At 47.1% G+C, this 15,911-nt stretch overlaps 1 protein-coding gene across 1 annotated transcript; it reads left to right on the top strand.

The window, feature by feature from the left end:
• The first annotated feature begins 11,928 nt into the window (after positions 1-11,928).
• Positions 11,929-13,334, top strand: LOC123404193 (aquaporin PIP1-5-like). Its single transcript, XM_045098108.1, has 3 exons — positions 11,929-12,665; positions 12,767-12,907; positions 13,017-13,334. Exons 1-3 carry the CDS (start codon positions 12,024-12,026, stop codon positions 13,110-13,112), a joined length of 879 nt encoding a protein of 292 aa, XP_044954043.1. The 5' UTR covers positions 11,929-12,023; the 3' UTR covers positions 13,113-13,334.
• Positions 13,335-15,911: the final 2,577 nt, after the last annotated feature.

Below are 15,911 nucleotides of genomic sequence, written 5' to 3'. Positions count from 1 at the left end.
AATGAAAAATAAAATAAGGCGACATACAAAGAGACACTTGTAGTCCGTGTAACTACTAAAGCGGAGGTGACTCAATCGTTAGATCACGTTGCCACCCATGTTGGGTAAAAGTATTCGCCGTCGCAACCTTCAATTGTGTACACATCTCCGTAAACAGGTTTTGATTCTCCATGCGCTGTAGAGAGGACCATAAATGAAGAGTCTTGACACATATGTAGATAACGTGCATCACAAAAGTACCTTATGGACGGCTCGAAAATTAGATTCTGGGAGGACAAGTGGCTAGGAAATACCACACTCCAGGAACATTATCCGGCTCTATACAATATTGTACGCCACAAGGGTGATACAATCGCCATGGTAATGGAATCATTTCCGCCAAATGTGACGTTAAATAGATTTAATTGAACCTAGACTCCAATAGTGGAACAGACTGGTCGAGCGGTTGTCCACGGTGCAACTGCCACTTGGGTCTGATGTATTTCAATGGAACCTCCATGGCAATGGTCAATTCTCAGTGGAGTCCAGTGGCGGAGCCAGGATTTGAATATGGCCGCTGATGGGGTGGGGGGGCAAATACATATATACTTACTTATATCAGTCAAATATATAGTACATGCTTCACGTTTTGTCCATCATTGGGGGGGGTGTTGGAATTATGCCCTAGAGGCAATAATAAATATAGTTATTATTATAATTCCTGTATCAAGATAATAGTTTATTATCCATGCTATAATTGTATTGAATGAAGACTTCTTTACATGTGTGGATATATAGACAAAACACCGTCCCTAGCATGCCTCTAGTTGGCTAGCCAGTTGATCAATGATAGTCAGTGTCTTCTGATTATGAACAAGGTGTTGTTGCTTGATAACTGGATCACGTCATTGGGAGAATCACGTGATGGACTAGACCCAAACTAATAGACGTAGCATGTTGATCGTGTCATTTTGTTGCTACTGTTTTCTGCGTGTCAAGTATTTATTCCTATGACCATGAGATCATATAACTCACTGACACCGGAGGAATACTTTGTGTGTATCAAACGTCGCAACGTAACTGGGTGACTATAAAGATGCTCTACAGGTATCTCCGAAGGTGTTAGTTGAGTTAGTACGGATCAAGACTGGGATTTGTCACTCCGTGTGACGGAGAGGTATCTCGGGGCCCACTCGGTAATACAACATCACACACAAGCCTTGCGAGCAATGTAACTTAGTGTAAGTTGCGGGATCTTGTATTACGGAACGAGTAAAGAGACTTGCCGGTAAACGAGATTGAAATAGGTATGCGGATACTGACGATCGAATCTCGGGCAAGTAACATACCGAAGGACAAAGGGAATGACATACGGGATTATACGAATCCTTGGCACTGAGGTTCAAACGATAAGATCTTCGTAGAATATGTAGGATCCAATATGGGCATCCAGGTCCCACTATTGGATATTGACCGAGGAGTCTCTCGAGTCATGTCTACATAGTTCTCGAACCCGCAGGGTCTGCACACTTAAGGTTCGACGTTGTTTTATGCGTATTTGAGTTATATGGTTGGTTACCGAATGTTGTTCGGAGTCCCGGATGAGATCACGGACGTCACGAGGGTTTCCGGAATGGTCCGGAAACGAAGATTGATATATAGGATGACCTCATTTGATTACCGGAAGGTTTTTGGAGTTACCGGGAATGTACCGGGAATGACGAATGGGTTCCGGGAGTTCACCGAGGGGGGGGGGGCAACCCACCCCGGGGAAGCCCATAGGCCATAAGGGTGGCGCACCAGCCCTTAGTGGGCTGGTGGGACAGCCCAAAAGGGGCCTATGCGCCAAGGATAAGAAATCAAAGGAAAAAGAAAAAAAAAGGGAGGAGGTGGGAAGGGAAGGGGACTCCCTCCCACCAAACCTAGTCCAACTCGGTTTGGGGGGGGGAGAGTCCTCCCCCTTGGCTCGGCCGACCCCTTGAGGGTCCTTGGACCCCAAGGCAAGGCCCCCCTCCCTTCCACCTATATATACGAAGGTTTTAGGGCTGATTTGAGACGACTTTTCCACGGGAGCCCGACCACATACCTCCACGGTTTTTCCTCTAGATCGCGTTTCTGCGGAGCTCGGGCGGAGCCCTGCTGAGACAAGGTCATCACCAACCTCCGGAGCGCCGTCACGCTGCCGGAGAACTCTTCTACCTCTCCGTCTCTCTTGCTGGATCAAGAAGGCCGAGATCATCGTCGAGCTGTACGTGTGCTGAACGCGGAGGTGCCGTCCGTTCGGTACTAGATCGTGGGACTGATCGGGGGATTGTTCACGGGGCGGATCGAGGGACGTGAGGACGTTCCACGACATCAACCGCGTTCTCTAACGCTTCTGCTGTACGATCTACAAGGGTACGTAGATCACTCATCCCCTCTCGTAGATGGACATCACCATGATAGGTCTTCGTGCGCGTAGGAAAAATTTTGTTTCCCATGCGACGTTCCCCAACAGTGGCATCATGAGCTAGGTTCATGCGTAGATGTCTTCTCGAGTAGAACACAAAAGTTTTTGTGGGTGGTGATGTGCGTTTTGCTGCCCTCCTTAGTCTTTTCTTGATTCCGCGGTATTGTTGGATTGAAGCGGCTTGGACCGACATTACTCGTACGCTTACGAGAGACTGGTTTCATCGTTACGAGTAACCCCCTTTGCTCAAAGATGACTGGCAAGTGACGGTTTCTCCAACTTTAGTTGAATCGGATTTGACCAAGGAGGTCCTTGGATGAGGTTAAATAGCAACTCATATATCTCCGTTGTGGTGTTTGTGTAAGTAAGATGTGATCCTACTAGATACCCTTGGTCACCACGTAAAACATGCAACAACAAAATTAGAGGACGTCTAACTTGTTTTTGCAGGGTATGATTGTGATGTGATATGGCCAACGATGTGATGTGATATATTGGATGTATGAGATGATCATGTTGTAATAGAAATATCGACTTGCACGTCGATGGTACGGCAACCGGCAGGAGCCATAGGGTTGTCTTTATACTAACGTTTGTGCTTGCAGATGCGTTTACTATTTTGCTAGGATGTAGCTTTAGTAGTAATAGCATAAGTAGCACGACAACCCCGATGGAAACACGTTGATGGATGATCATGGTGTGGCGCCGGTGACAAGAAGATCGTGCCGGTGCTTTGGTGATGGAGATCAAGAAGCACGTGATGATGGCCATATCATGTCACTTATGAATTGCATGTGATGTTAATCCTTTATGCACCTTATTTTGCTTAGAACGACGGTAGCATGAGGTGATCTCTCACTAAAATTTCAAGACGAAATTGTGTTCTCCCCGACTGTGCACCGTTGCTACAGTTCGTCGTTTCGAGACACCACGTGATGATCGGGTGTGATAGACTCAACGTTCACATACAACGGGTGCAAAACAGTTGCGCACGCGGAACACTCGGGTTAAGCTTGACGAGCCTAGCATGTGCAGACATGGCCTCGGAACACATGAGACCGAAAGGTCGATGATGAATCATATAGTTGATATGATTAGCATAGGGATGCTTACCACTGAAACTATACTCAACTCACGTGATGATCGGACTTGGGATAGTGTAAGTGGATCATGAACCACTCAAATGACTAGAGAGATGTACTTTTTGAGTGGGAGTTTAGCATATAATTTGATTAAGTTGAACTCTAATTATCTTGAACATAGTCTAAGTCCACTTTGAATATATTTGTGTTGTAGTTCATGGCTCACACGACAGTCATCCTGAATTTTAATACGTTCCTAGAGAAAGCTAAGTTGAAAGATGATGGAAGCAACTTTGTAGACTGGGCTCGTAATCTTAAGCTGATCTTACAAGCTGGGAAGAAGGATTATGTCCTTAATGCTGCGCTAGGAGATGAACCACCCGCTACGGCTGATCAGGATGTTAAGAACGCTTGGTTAGCACGTAAGGAGGACTACTCAATAGTTCAATGTGCAGTCTTGTATGGCTTAGAATCGGGACTTCAACGTCGCTTTGAGCGTCATGGAGCATTTGAGATGTTCCAGGAGTTGGAGTTTATCTTTCAGAAGAACGCCCGGATCGAGAGGTATGAGACCTCCGATAAATTCTATGCTTGCAAGATGGAGGAAAACTCGTCTGTCAGTGAACATGTGCTCAAAATGTCTGGGTACTCAAACCGTCTAGCTGAACTGGGGATTGAACTCCCGCAAGAAGCTATCACTGACAGAATCCTTCAATCACTGCCGCCAAGCTATAAAGGCTTTGTGTTGAACTACAACATGCAAGGGATGAACAAGTCTCCCGGCGAGTTGTTTGCGATGCTGAAAGTCGCAGAGTCTGAACTCCGTAAAGAGCATCAAGTGTTGATGGTGAGCAAGACCACTAGTTTCAAGAGAAATGGCAAAGGCAAGAAGGGCAATTCGAAGAAGAGCGGCAAGCCTTTTGCCAATCCGCCGAAGAAACCCAAGGCTGGACCTAAGCCTGAAACAGAGTGCTTCTATTGCAAGGGTATGGGTCACTAGAAGCGCAATTGCCCCAAGTATCTGGCAGATAAGAAGGCGGGCAAAGAAAAATCAGGTATATTTGATATACATGTTATTGATGTGTACTTAACCGGCTCTCGTAGTAGTGCCTGGGTATTCGATACCGGTTCTGTTGCTCATATTTGCAACTCGAAACAGGAACTACGGAATAGACGAAGGCTGGCGAAAGACGAAGTGACGATGCACGTAGGAAACGGTTCCAAGGTTGATGCAATCGCCGTCGGCACAGTGTCACTTCAGCTACCATCGGGATTAGTGATGAACTTAAATCATTGTTATTTAGTGCCTGCGTTGAGCATGAACATTATATCTGGATCTTGTTTATTGCGAGACGGTTACTCTTTTAAGTCTGAGAATAATGGTTGTTCAATTTCTATGAGTAACATCTTTTATGGTCATGCACCGAATGTGAGAGGATTGTTCATATTGAATCTTGATAGCGATACGCATATACATAACATTGAGACCAAAAGAGTTAGAGTAAACAATGATAGCGCCATATTTTTATGGCACTGCCGCTTGGGTCATATTGGTGTAAAGTGCATGAAGAAACTCCATGCTGATGGACTTTTGGAGTCACTTGACTTTGATTCACTTGACACGTGCGAACCATGCCTCATGGGCAAGATGACTAAGACTCCGTTCTCCGGAACAATGGAGCGTGCAAGTGACTTGTTGGAAATCATACATACTGATGTGTGTGGTCCAATGAGCGTGGAGGCACGCGGCGGATATCGTTATTTTCTCACCTTCACTGACGATTTAAGTAGATATGGTTATGTCTACTTGATGAAGCACAAGTCTGAAACATTTCAAAAGTTCAAGCAATTTCAGAGTGAAGTGGAAAATCATCGTAACAAGAAGATCAAGTTCCTACGGTCTGATCGTGGGGGTGAATATCTCAGTTTCGAGTTTGGTGCTCACTTAAGACAATGTGGAATTGTTTCGCAGTTAACACCGCCTGGAACACCACAGCGTAATGGTGTGTCCGAACGTCGTAATCGTACTTTGTTAGAGATGGTGCGATCTATGATGTCTCTTACTGATTTGCCGTTATCATTTTGGGGTTATGCATTAGAAACAGCTGCATTCACTTTAAATAGGGCACCATCAAAATCCGTTGAGACGACACCATACGAACTGTGGTATGGCAAAAGGCCAAAGTTGTCGTTTCTTAAAGTTTGGGGATGTGATGCTTATGTCAAAAAACTTCAGCCTGAAAAGCTGGAACCCAAAGCGGAAAGGTGCGTCTTCATAGGTTACCCAAAAGAGACAGTTGGGTACACCTTCTATCTCAAATCCGAGGGCAAAGTGTTTCTTGCTAAAACGGAGCTTTTCTCGAGAAGGAGTTTCTCTCGAGAGAATTGAGTGGGAGGAAGATAGAACTTGACGAGGTTGTCGAACCTCTCATCCCTCTGGATGGTGGCGCAGGGCAAGGGGAAACCTCTGTCATTGCGACGCCGGTTGAGGAGGAAGTTAATGATGATGATCATGAAACTCCAGTTCAAGTTTCTGTTGAACCACGCAGGTCGACGAGATCACGCGCTGCTCCAGAGTGGTACGGTAATCCCGTCTTATCAATCATGTTGTTAGACAACAATGAACCTGCAAATTATGAAGAAGCAATGGTGGGCCCAGATTCCAACAAATGGCTGGAAGCCATGAAATCCGAGATAGGATCCATGTATGAGAACAAAGTGTGGACTTTGGAGATACTACCTGAGGGCCGCAAGGCTATTCAGGACAAATGGATCTTTAAGAAGAAGACGGACGCTGACGGTAATGTGACCGTTTATAAAGATCGACTTGTGGCAAAGGGTTTTTCACAAGTTCCTGGAGTTGACTACGATGAGACTTTCTCACCCGTAGCGATGCTTAAGTCCGTCAGAATCATGTTAGCAATAGCTGCATTTTTCGATTATGAAATCTGGCAGATGGATGTCAAAACGGCGTTCCTTAACGGTTTCCTTAAGGAAGAGTTGTATATGATGCAACCCGAAGGTTTTGTCGATCCCAAAAATGCTGACAAGGTGTGCAAGCTCCAGCGATCCATTTATGTACTGGTGCAAGCATCTCGGAGTTGGAACAAACGCTTTGATGAGGTGATCAAAGCATTTGGGTTATACAAGTGGTTGGAGAATCTTGTATTTACAAGAAAGTGAGTGGGAGCTCTGTGGCGTTTCTAATATTATATGTGGATGACATATTACTGATTGGAAACAACGTAGAGCTTTTGGAGAGCATAAAAGGTTACTTGAATAAAAGTTTCTCTATGAAGGACCTAGGAGAAGCTGCTTACATTCTAGGCATTAAGATCTATAGGGATAGATCAAAACGCCTGATAGGACTTTCACAAAGCACATACCTTGATAAAGTTTTGAAGAGGTTCAAAATGGAACAGTCCAAGAAAGGGTTCTTGCCAGTTTTACAAGGTACGAGATTGAGTAAGACTCAGTGCCCAGCAATTGATGAAGATAGAGAGCATATGCGCTCCGTCCCCTATGCTTCAGCCATAGGTTCTATCATGTATGCAATGTTGTGCACTAGACCGGATGTTAGCCTGGCCATAAGTATGGCAGGTAGGTTCCAGAGTAATCCAGGAGTGGATCACTGGACAGCGGTCAAGAATATCCTGAAGTACCTGAAAAGGACTAAGGAGATGTTTCTCGTGTATGGAGGTGACGAAGAGCTCGCCGTAAAAGGTTACGTCGATGCAAGCTTTGACACAGATCCGGACGACTCTAAGTCGCAAACCGGATACGTATTTATTCTTAATGGGGGTGCAGTAAGCTGGTGCAGTTCCAAGCAAAGCGTCGTAGCAGATTCTACATGTGAAGCGGAGTACATGGCTGCCTCGGAGGCGGCTAAGGAGGGTGTCTGGATGAAGCAGTTCATGACGGATCTTGGAGTGGTGCCAAGTGCACTGGATCCAATAACCTTGTTCTGTGACAACACTGGTGCCATTGCCTTAGCAAAGGAACCACGGTTTCACAAGAAGACCAGACACATCAAACGACGCTTCAACCTCATCCGCGACTACGTCGAGGAAGAGGACGTGAATATATGCAAAGTGCACACGGATCTGAATGTAGCAGACCCGCTGACTAAACCTCTTCCACAGCCAAAACATGATCGACACCAGAACTGTATGGGTGTTAGATTTATTACAATGTAATTCACATGGTGATGTGAGGGCTAGATTATTGACTCTAGTGCAAGTGGGAGACTGTTGGAATTATGCCCTAGAGGCAATAATAAATATAGTTATTATTATAATTCCTGTATCAAGATAATAGTTTATTATCCATGCTATAATTGTATTGAATGAAGACTTATTTACATGTGTGGATACATAGACAAAACACCGTCCCTAGCATGCCTCTAGTTGGCTAGCCAGTTGATCAATGATAGTCAGTTTCTTCTGATTATGAACAAGGTGTTGTTGCTTGATAACTGGATCACGTCATTGGGAGAATCACGTGATGGACTAGACCCAAACTAATAGACGTAGCATGTTGATCGTGTCATTTTGTTGCTACTGTTTTCTGCGTGTCAAGTATTTATTCCTATGACCATGAGATCATATAACTCACTGACACCGGAGGAATACTTTGTGTGTATCAAACGTCGCAACGTAACTGGGTGACTATAAAGATGCTCTACAGGTATCTCCGAAGGTGTTAGTTGAGTTAGTATGGATCAAGAGTGGGATTTGTCACTCCGTGTGACGGAGAGGTATCTCGGGGCCCACTCGGTAATACAACATCACACACAAGCCTTGCAAGCAATGTAACTTAGTGTAAGTTGCGGGATCTTGTATTACGGAACGAGTAAAGAGACTTGCCGGTAAACGAGATTGAAATAGGTATGCGGATACTGACGATCGAATCTCGGGCAAGTAACATACCGAAGGACAAAGGGAATGACATACGGGATTATACGAATCCTTGGCACTGAGGTTCAAACGATAAGATCTTCGTAGAATATGTAGGATCCAATATGGGCATCCAGGTCCCGCTATTGGATATTGACCGAGGAGTCTCTCGAGTCATGTCTACATAGTTCTCGAACCCGCAGGGTCTGCACACTTAAGGTTCGACGTTGTTTTATGCGTATTTGAGTTATATGGTTGGTTAACGAATGTTGTTCGGAGTCCCGGATGAGATCACGGACGTCACGAGGGTTTCCGGAATGGTCCGGAAACGAAGATTGATATATAGGATGACCTCATTTGATTACCGGAAGGTTTTCGGAGTTACCGGGAATGTACCGGGAATGACGAATGGGTTCCGGGAGTTCACCGGGGGGGGGGGGGGGGGCAACCCACCCCGGGGAAGCCCATAGGCCATAAGGGTGGCGCACCAGCCCTTAGTGGGCTGGTGGGACAGCCCAAAAGGGGCCTATGCGCCAAGGATAAGAAATCAAAGGAAAAAGAAAAGAAAAAGGGAGGAGGTGGGAAGGGAAGGGGACTCCCTCCCACCAAACCTAGTCCAACTCGGTTTGGGGGGGGGGGGGAGAGTCCTCCCCCTTGGCTCGGCCGACCCCTTGAGGGTCCTTGGACCCCAAGACAAGGCCCCCCTCCCTCCCACCTATATATACGGAGGTTTTAGGGCTGATTTGAGACGACTTTTCCACGGCAGCCCGACCACATACCTCCACGGTTTTTCCTCTAGATCGCGTTTCTGCGGAGCTCGGGCGGAACCCTGCTGAGACAAGGTCATCACCAACCTCCGGAGCGCCGTCACGCTGCCGGAGAACTCTTCTACCTCTCCGTCTCTCTTGCTGGATCAAGAAGGCCGAGATCATCGTCGAGTTGTACGTGTGTTGAACGCGGAGGTGCCGTCCGTTCGGTACTAGATCGTGGGACTGATCGCGGGATTGTTCGCGGGGCGGATCGAGGGACGTGAGGACGTTCCACTACATCAACCGCGTTCTCTAACGCTTCTGCTGTACGATCTACAAGGGTACGTAGATCACTCATCCCCTCTCGTAGATGGACATCACCATGACAGGTCTTCGTGCGTGTAGGAAAATTTTTGTTTCCCATGCGACGTTCCCCAACAGGGGGGGCAGGCCCCTGCTCGTCCCCCTTGTCTCCGTCCCTGATGGAGTCCATGTATAGAGCGTTAATCTAGTCTGATGTGTCGGTTGAAAATAATAAGAAGATCTGGAAGATGAAGATATCTCTTAAGAATTAAATCTTTGCATGTTATCTTCGCCGAGGAGTCATTCTTACTAAAAATAAACTTATTAAGAGGAATTGGCATGGAAGTCCACAATGCGTTTTTTTATCACCGTGATGAAACAATAATTATTTATTCTTTTAATTTAAATTGGCTCATTTTATATGGTCAGTCATCCAAATATATAGCTTCTGGCTTGTATCTTTCTTGTAGTATTGCTAATTTGTTTGACAACTTGTTGCATAGGATTGACCACAAGTTTAAAACTATTCTCAGGATGGAACGCTTGCTGTTATTTGATCGCTTTGGCTACGTAGAAATGATAGGGTTTTTCACAACTGAATATATTTCATGTATCATATGGTGCAGTCCCCTGGTTGTATGATATAGAGCTCCTCGTCGAGCTTATGATTCGAGCTCCGTGTGCATCAACGACCACCATTCCGTTGATCACGAATCCGGGCCTGATCCTGTAACCTTGTGCATGTACACTATATGTATTTACTTGTCCATACACATGAACTGACCCTGAATATCATGATGGCAGAAAACACAAATAGCATTAGTTATTTATCTTCTGGGAACGGTGCAAGTGATGACACGTAGCAAGCGGCCACTCGCTCTGCCGGTGCAAGTGATGCACTGGGTGATGGGAACACATCGTTGTCGCTCGCCCAACTATTGTTCTTCCGAGGCAAGAAAAATAAAAAGGGAAGAAAAATGGTTTATGTATAGTGAAATTGACTATTGTTTTCATCCTTTTCTACCTGACACTGGCCATGCATGCACGCAGGCTTGGGTTGGAGTAGATGAATATTCAGGTGGTGTTTGGTTACAGGAACTTATTAAGGATTTAGAACTTATAAGTTCCTTTAAGTCTCATCTAAATCAAACAGGAAGGATTTATAGGGACTTAAAGTGGTCATTTGGGACTTATGAAATAAGACTCTTAAGAAGGAACTTATAGGGACTTATAGTTGTAATATGGTCTTTTAGTCCATGTTAAGTCCTAGAAACCAAACGGATAGAAACTTTTTAAAGACTTAGAACTTATAAGTTGGGAATAAAAAAGTCCTAGGAATTATGAACCATACATGGCCTTGATCTTCTTTTTTGTGAAGGTGAGGTCGGAGTTGGAGCGGTGGTGGTGGCGGTGATGGTGGGGGCTGTGAAATGTGTGGCCAGCGGTGCAGCTGCGGCCGCCGTCCCCGGATGCCCGTCGCCGTCGCTCTCGCGGTCTCGTCCTCTTTTCTTCTTGTATTTTCGTCGCGAGCTCGTGTCCTCGTGTTTGCTCCCGCGCATTCCCCGCACCGCCTCTCGCTGTCGACGCCATACACACACACATTGCCATTGAGCTCTGACCAAGTGCGTGTGTGTTTGGTCCTAGTTGTCTGCTAGTGCCCCTGGATTCCATCATCATTCACAATCACCCCGTGCTGTGCTGTGTTGTTCCCCCATTAGCATGTCACTTCTATCCATACTTTTCTAGACAAAATCAGAAGCAGGTTCATCACACCACACACAAATCCTCTTTACATGCTTAACTAACAATCAGTAGTAGTTCATAGTTCAGTTCATGGCCGTTCAGGCGGCTGGCTTGCGCCTATGATTGGATGCATGATGAACGGATAGAGTTGAAGAGAGATGCTCGAGACAGCTAGCAGGACGAGCTCCCAAAAACTGACCACTCTGTCCTTCTCTACCAACTAACAACAATTAGCCTCTAAAAAAAACTAACAACAATTAGAACAGAAAGGGCACTGCTTTTCTGTCCTCATAATACAAAACTCTATTTGGATAAATTAAGCCCGCTGATTAATCCTATCTTATCATGTATCTAAACTACTACAATCTGCTAATTAACAACCGCCGACTAAACCATACAATACCACAGCCTCTGCCACTCCATGACATGGCATGACATGACAGGAGAGGCGAGACGGCACACCCAGAGCACTACTAGTAAACAAAACACAAGCATTTCAAACACTAATTATGAGAAGTAACACTAAGCACTGTCACCACGCCACTAATCAGGAAATCAAACCTCTCTCAATCATCATCATCATCATCATCCACTAATCAACAATGGACAGCAAAAAATAAACCAAGAAGTAAATATTACTATCATCACAGACACCATGCGTAGTAGAGCAGAACAGAGGAGAGAGCAGCCATGATTGGCCCCCTCTATAAGAGCCACTACAAACCCACTCCACTTCTTCATCTCTCCCACACACCCATCATCTCCTCCACCTCTCAACAAATCCAAGCCAGGCCAAGCAAAGCTCGGCGAAGCGCCGGCAGCAATGGAGGGCAAGGAGGAGGACGTGCGCCTTGGCGCGAACCGCTACTCGGAGCGCCAGCCGATCGGCACGGCGGCGCAGGGCGGCGGCGCCGACGAAAAGGACTACAAGGAGCCGCCCCCGGCGCCGCTCTTCGAGGCGGAGGAGCTCTCCTCCTGGTCCTTCTACCGGGCAGGGATCGCCGAGTTCCTGGCCACCTTCCTCTTCCTCTACATCTCGGTGCTCACCGTGATGGGCGTGGTGGGCAACCCGTCGGGGTCCAAGTGCGGCACCGTGGGCATCCAGGGCATCGCGTGGAGCTTCGGCGGCATGATCTTCGTGCTCGTCTACTGCACCGCCGGCATCTCCGGCGGCCACATCAACCCCGCGGTCACCTTCGGGCTGTTCTTGGCCAGGAAGCTGTCGCTCACCAGGGCCGTCTTCTACATCGTGATGCAGTGCCTCGGGGCCATATGCGGCGCCGGCGTGGTGAAGGGGTTCCAGACCACGCTGTACCAGGGCAACGGCGGCGGCGCCAACTCCGTCGCTGCCGGGTACACCAAGGGGGATGGGTTGGGCGCCGAGATCGTCGGCACGTTCGTGCTGGTGTACACCGTCTTCTCCGCAACCGACGCCAAGCGCAGCGCCAGAGACTCCCACGTCCCCGTAAGTATACGGTTCACCGGCGCCGTCGTGCAATCGATCAATCATCAATCACTGACTGAGTGATGAGGTGAAACTGATTAAACCTGACGGAAAACATGCAGATTTTGGCGCCGCTTCCGATCGGGTTCGCGGTGTTCCTGGTGCACCTGGCGACGATCCCCATCACGGGCACCGGCATCAACCCGGCGAGGTCCCTCGGCGCCGCCATCATCTACAACAAGAAGCAGGCGTGGGACGACCACGTAAGAATCAATCATTCATGAGTTTAATATAAGCTTGAAGATGATCATGCATGGTAATTTGGCGCTGGCTAGAGACTAATCGATCGGTGATCTTCTTGAAACTTGGCAGTGGATCTTCTGGGTGGGTCCGTTCATCGGCGCGGCGCTGGCGGCCATATACCACGTGGTGGTGATCAGGGCAATCCCCTTCAAGAGCCGCGACTAGTCGACAAATCAATCTGCCGACTGTGGATGGAGTCTTCTTATTTTTGTTGTATTTTCTCCTTGCTCTTGAAATGTATGTTTCATCATATAGCTTATTTTCTAGTTTTGAATGCTTTCCGGTCACGGTTTTTGGTGCAAATTTGTAAAGCACGGTAAAAATGATGTAAAATGTGTTTGGGTTATAAAGGGCTATGTGCCCATATAAGGAATAATTCCTGGAAAATCTTCAAGGTGTATGTGGGGTTTTACAACATATTGAGAAATTTAGTACCAACCTGCTTTGAAGAAGAGTTGAGCCCAAAATATAAGATTAACTCTAGCAGAGTTGTCATACTCGTAGTCGCTATATTGCATTTGGAGAGTTGAGAAAAATTGCTAATGTACCCAACAATCCAAAAACCTTGTATTCATAAGAAATTTTGATTCAAAGCTTTGCTGCTACAACGAAACCAAAGCCATCTTCTGTCTCATGACGATGAATGCGTCTGGGTCACTGGTGGCACTCCCGACAGAACGGCCAGGCAGAGGGCATTCAGGAATACAACCACCATCTTTGTGGAAGCCGTTCTAAGTGTGATTGAAGACAAACTAGTTGACACATACCTACATGTGCGGCTTGATAAGGACTTATGGGTGTGCGCTCTAAGCTAAATTTGGCGCAACCGGTGATAGTAGCGAGTTGTATGTCATGAATCAGTTCTATGACTATTTTGTTTTGGATTAGACCCATGAAATATTATGCATCGTTGGGGATCTTGAACTTCTTAACAACGTGTTGTATGTCATGGAACAGATATATGACTACAAAATGATTTATAACGTTTTGTTCGTGATAAGACTCATGAAATACAATGCATCGCTACAAAGCTTGAACTTGTTAAGTGTGATTACCGAAAAAGTTTGTCGTATGATGCAAAATTGCAAAACTCACTCTTTCTTGGAGGATTCAATGGTCTGAGTGTTGAAAGGAATTCGAGTACAAAGTACTCACACTCCAAAGTGAAACGGGTAGTAATAAAGGCAGGAGTGTTTCTGGCGGTACGTCATAAAACTAACCTGAGTTGCTCTAAATTACCCACTATGCCATAAGTTTAAAAATGATTTTTTTTCACAAGTTGTGTTTGATTTTGTTCATTTAAATCAAGCCCCTTATATATCATAAGCACATAAACAGTGGCTGGAGCCTCGATCTTTTCAAAAAAGTGAGATATGTAGATATCTTTTCAAATACATAGTAGCATGCCTGGTGTCCCATGTCCCTCTCCCTCCCTCCCCCTCCCAACCCTACCCGCCCCACTCCCTCTCCCTTCCTTCCTCGCCGCCGCGTGAGGCAGCCATCGGGCAAGCCCGGGGCGCCAAGGATCGTGGCGGCGGGGCCTTGGCTGCCCTGCCTCTGCGTGGGAAATTCCGGATCTGGAGTGGCGGCTCCATGGACGAGGCACGGCAAGCTAGCAGTCGTGCGGGCGGTGGATCTGGCGTCCGGGCCACGTAGGCGGCGGGATCCATGGGTCGTTGGTGGACGGCGGCGGCTTCTGCGGTGGTCGGTGCGCGCGATCTGGCGCATCCCCTCCTCCCATGTTCGCCGTGCGGGGTCGGGCTGCGCTTCCTTGGGTCGCCGGTTCTGTACATGAGGCACTGCTGGTGATGGGGATCAAGTTCGGGCAAAATCCCTGGCCGGCCATGGCCGGTCGCATCGACGGCGACGCCTGAGGGCGTCGTTCCCCTCCTTGGAGGCGTTGGTATGGACTGATCCCATCACTTCCCCTTCCCCTAGGTCTCTCGGGCGAAAGCCCTAACTTTGTTGGGCGGCGGCGGCGCTCACAGCGTCGTTCCCTTCTTGAAGGCGCCGCTTTGGGAACCTAGCGTCGTTCCCTTCTTGAAGGCGCCGCTTTGGGAACCTTGGGGCTGGGTGGCGCTTATGGGTGGTGGGCGACGGCGGTGGTGCGGCCCTATCCTAGCATTGATCTACGTCTGCTGCTTGGAGATGGACTCACGTAGGTGGAGGTCGTCATTTGGCGTCATGGTGGCATCGATGGCGGAGGCACCTGTCAAGGCTGGTACCTCAATCTGCTCTGAAGATGAACCGGTGGAAGATGGTGGCGGCGACACATGTGAGTGCGTCAGACCGGTTTGTTCCCCTGATCCGGTATGTGGCTCGGTCGGTGCCTCCGGCTTTAGATGTTAGGCTTAGGTAAGAGGTCTGGGTATTTGGCTTAGCCTGCACCCCTTCATCATATGAATAGGAGTAGCGGCAAATGTTGTCAAGATGGCGGATTCAGACATATTGTTATACTATTTTATAAGGTTCTCGGTAATGATCAATAAAATGGTCACATGCATCTCCCATATGCACAGACCGGGGGTCATCCTCCTTTTTTTTTAAAGATCGAACCTGGGTCTTAGAGGTAGAAGTATGGTACCCAACTAGTGCGCCAACCCCCACATTCCTTGCAGTTTAACGGCTCGTTTATTAATAAATCAATCACGGCGCAGCGATTTTTTGAAAAAGAAACATGAATCGTTTTTTCTCATTTATGGATAGCATGGTGGGTAATTTATGACAACTTCAAGAACAATTTCTATGACGTACGCAGAAGCAGTAGCTGCTTTATTATTAGGGAGAGATAAGTACATCCCTCTTTCTCTACGAATTGTTCTTTCTTTTTGTTAATGAACAGTAATGATCGATGATTATTGATAGCGATGACGTACATATATATACCTCCTGAAGAGGCGCATCGCACAGACACGATGGTTACAACAGCCACGATCAAAACGACGCGTCTGTTGCATACGAGTG

Source organism: Hordeum vulgare, chromosome 6H (assembly GCF_904849725.1).
Source record: "Hordeum vulgare subsp. vulgare chromosome 6H, MorexV3_pseudomolecules_assembly, whole genome shotgun sequence".
Taxonomy (NCBI): domain Eukaryota; kingdom Viridiplantae; phylum Streptophyta; class Magnoliopsida; order Poales; family Poaceae; genus Hordeum; species Hordeum vulgare.
Note: the sequence above shows the minus strand (reverse complement) of the source record. Positions and strands in the feature narration are given on the sequence as shown.